This window comes from Limulus polyphemus, unplaced genomic scaffold (genome assembly GCF_000517525.1).
Source record: "Limulus polyphemus unplaced genomic scaffold, Limulus_polyphemus-2.1.2 Scaffold10237, whole genome shotgun sequence".
Lineage (NCBI taxonomy): Eukaryota > Metazoa > Arthropoda > Merostomata > Xiphosura > Limulidae > Limulus > Limulus polyphemus.
In genome coordinates, this window is record NW_013675847.1 from 1 (window position 1) to 3410 (window position 3410).

Consider the following 3410-nt stretch of genomic DNA (forward strand, 5'->3'; position numbering starts at 1 on the left):
ATACTCTGTACAAGTAGCTGAACTGTTTAAAACATTACCAACCTTGAAAGATTCACTACAATACTCTGTACAAGTAGCTGAACTGTTTAAAACATTACCAACCTTGAAAGATTCACTACAATACTCTGTACAAGTAACTGAACTGTTTAAAACATTACCAACCTTGTGCGATTCACTACAATACTCCGTACGAGTAGCTGAACTGTTTAAAACATTACCAACCTTGTGAGATTCACTACAATACTCTGTACGAGTAGCTGAACTGTTTAAAACATTATCAACCTTGTGAGATTCACTACAAAACTCTGTACGAGTAGCTGAACTGTTTAAAACATTACCAACCTTGTGAGATTCACTACAATACTCTGTACGAGTAGCTGAACTGTTTAAAACATTATCAACCTTGTGAGATTCACTACAATACTCTGTACGAGTAACTGAACTGTTTAAAACATTACCAACCTTGTGAGATTCACTACAATACTCCGTACGAGTAGCTGAACTGTTTAAAACATTACCAACCTTGTGAGATTCAGTACAACTTGTTTCAGCTTTATTCTTCTCATCTAAGGCTTTATCAAGCTCCCGCAGAAGATTTTCAACTTGGATCTGAGATTCCTGTCAGAGTATTTTTCATCTTTCAGTGTTTAGGGAAATCTTGAGATTTGTACTTTAGCTTTACTTTTACTTATTTTAAACATCTCTTTAACTGAACTTGATTCAAATGATTACATGTTATCATATTACCACACACAGAGTAAATATCATAATTCTTGGTACCAAACTACACATATAGTAAATATTATAGTTCATGGCCACACATATAGTAAATATTATAGTTCATGGCCACACATATAGTAAATATTATAGTTCATGGCCACACATATAGTAAATATTATAGCTTGTAAATTGTGATAACAAACTGGCATTCATTACAATTAATATAACATCAAGAATATTAAATACATGGTTTTTATTAAATACATTGAATAAGTAAATACTTCTTGCACACTATTGTTCAAAAGTATAACTTGAACACATTAATAAGCATGGTTTCTTTTTAAACTTCTTACATATTATTATGGGTTTATGAAGACTTAAGTTCTGATACAATTGTATTTAATTTTAAGGTTTTAGGCCTAGACTTTGTATGCCATGTTGACTGAACATCATAATACATAAAGTGTAAAAACAGTGAAGATACCCAATCAAAGAAATGTAAAAATATACAAGTGAATGAGTTATACCATAAATCAATTTCAGTCTAACAATTAGTGATTTTATACATTAAGTACAGTGTAGTAACTAACTTAAGACTTGGATATATATTGCTAGATTTTATAAACTACAACACAATAAACTGTTGGATTACTTTAATCAATACATATCTGGTAGGTTCTATTTTTCGACCATAAATTAAAACTATCTGTACTGACAATTTTCTTGCTCAAACACAATGACATAAAAAAAAGGAACCATGATTAGCTATTCTGACCGGTAAAGTTTAAAAACTATTGGAATGACTTACCTTTAGTTGATAACTCAAATTTTCATTTTCCTTCCGAAGCTCTTCCATCAACTGCTGCGACTCAGCCAGTGACGACTCTAGCAAACTCTTCTCAGTCTGTAACTCTTCAATTATCTCAGGAGACTGAGTACGAACCTGGAAAACACAAACGATAAATTTAAAAAAACCGGAGAAGTTAAAATCTCAAGTTGTAAGCATTCTCAGATCATAAAATGTTAAAAATAACTTCAGGTCTTATCAAATTTTAACGTTATAAAAAAAACACTAAATTACATTTTTTTTTGAAACCGTGATTTCATAAATGTAAATTATCTTCAAATATGAAACATTTTAGCAAATAACAGTGTAGTTTAACAAAACTATAAATGTTGTGGCATTAATACTGAGGTACCAAATAATTAACATTAATTTTAGAGTGACATCTTTGTCAATATCTATCTAGCTAAATCATAAACCCTAAATATTACAGCTAGAGAGATGAAAGGAACATCAATGTATAGTACCATGGATGTGTCAGAATTTATTTTCATTGTTAAGAATTCAAGAAGAAATACTTATATTTATCTAAACTCTAATTTTATAAGTTACCTCATTTTGGCCACAATTTAAACCCTGATAGTTCTTACTTTACAGTATATATATCTAGAATAATATCATTTTGACTATAAGTTAAATAACAGAGCTACTTAACATTGAGCTATCTAGAAATGACAGGAAACAAAATTAGAAACTATACAGTACTTTCAGCAACATCTGCAGACTAAGAACGAAACAAGTTAGTGGTCACGAAGCATTACAGGTTTAGGTTCATATATTAACTTGTATCTTTCATTTTGCTCTTGTGTACTCGGCAGTATAAGACATTAAAACAGCATTTAATGAAACATTTACAAGACACTAACAGTGCCATAACAACAGAGGAATAACAAAAGAACAATCATAGGGTTTCTACATCAATATCATGCAACCAGGGGATATCAAGATAAGGAAAATCATGCAGTTTGATTTTTCCTAACAGCATATTTAAAGTTTACAAGCCGTAAGTCTCGAGTTTCTAGACGAAACAATAGTGTCACCTGGCTAGGCTGGATTTTCGAGGAACTGTACAGTACTTTGGAAAGGCATTTAGACATGGTCACGTGCTCTGTGAAATTGCCACCTAGTCCCTTGTTCAAATAGGAAAAAAAAAACAGATTCAACTTTTAAAAACTGCAGGAAGGACATGTACACTATAAGGTCAACACCGCAATAAACCCTCTCACCACAAGATGTTTTAAACTTCAATATTGCCTGTATGATAGATTATTAGGTATGTAAACACAAACTTTACAATCGTGTTATAGCCTTAACACCATACAGTAAAGTAATATATTCACACTGACACCTTAACTTCTAAGAATAATAATTATTCCTTGGTAGAAAGTATTTTTTAACTGTGGTAATAAATTCTATTATAGATTCACGTTATATTCTAACATCTCATTAGGAGCAGATTAACTAATTATGTGAAGATGTCTGTTTCTTATAGCCAATTGTTCATCCCCCCCAAAACATCACTGTTCTTCAATATACACATTATCATAAAACATTACTGTTCTTCATAACACACATTATCATAAAACACCACTGTTCAACAGCATACACATTACCCCAAAACATCACTGTTCTTCAATATACACATTATCCCAAAACATCACTGTTCTTCAATATACACATTATCATAAAACACCACTGTTCAACAGCATACACATTATCCCAAAACAGCACTGTTCTTCAATATACACATGATCACAAAACATCACTGTTTTTCATAATACACATTATCACAAAACATTACTGTTCTTCATAATACACATTATCACAAAACATTACTGTTCTTCAT

At 31.2% G+C, this 3410-nt stretch overlaps 1 protein-coding gene across 1 annotated transcript in view; it reads right to left on the reverse strand.

The window, feature by feature from the left end:
• Nucleotides 1-42: 42 nt before the first annotated feature.
• The window catches only part of LOC106476306 (GRIP1-associated protein 1-like), a gene marked incomplete at both ends in the record, with an annotated part of 18641 nt that continues 15273 nt past the window's right edge, over nt 43-3410 (reverse strand). The window contains 3 exons of the mRNA XM_022380213.1: nt 43-618; nt 1529-1663; nt 2605-2694. Of these exons, the coding sequence (XP_022235921.1) occupies nt 43-618; nt 1529-1663; nt 2605-2694 (801 nt within the window). The remainder of the gene's footprint in view (nt 619-1528; nt 1664-2604; nt 2695-3410) is intronic.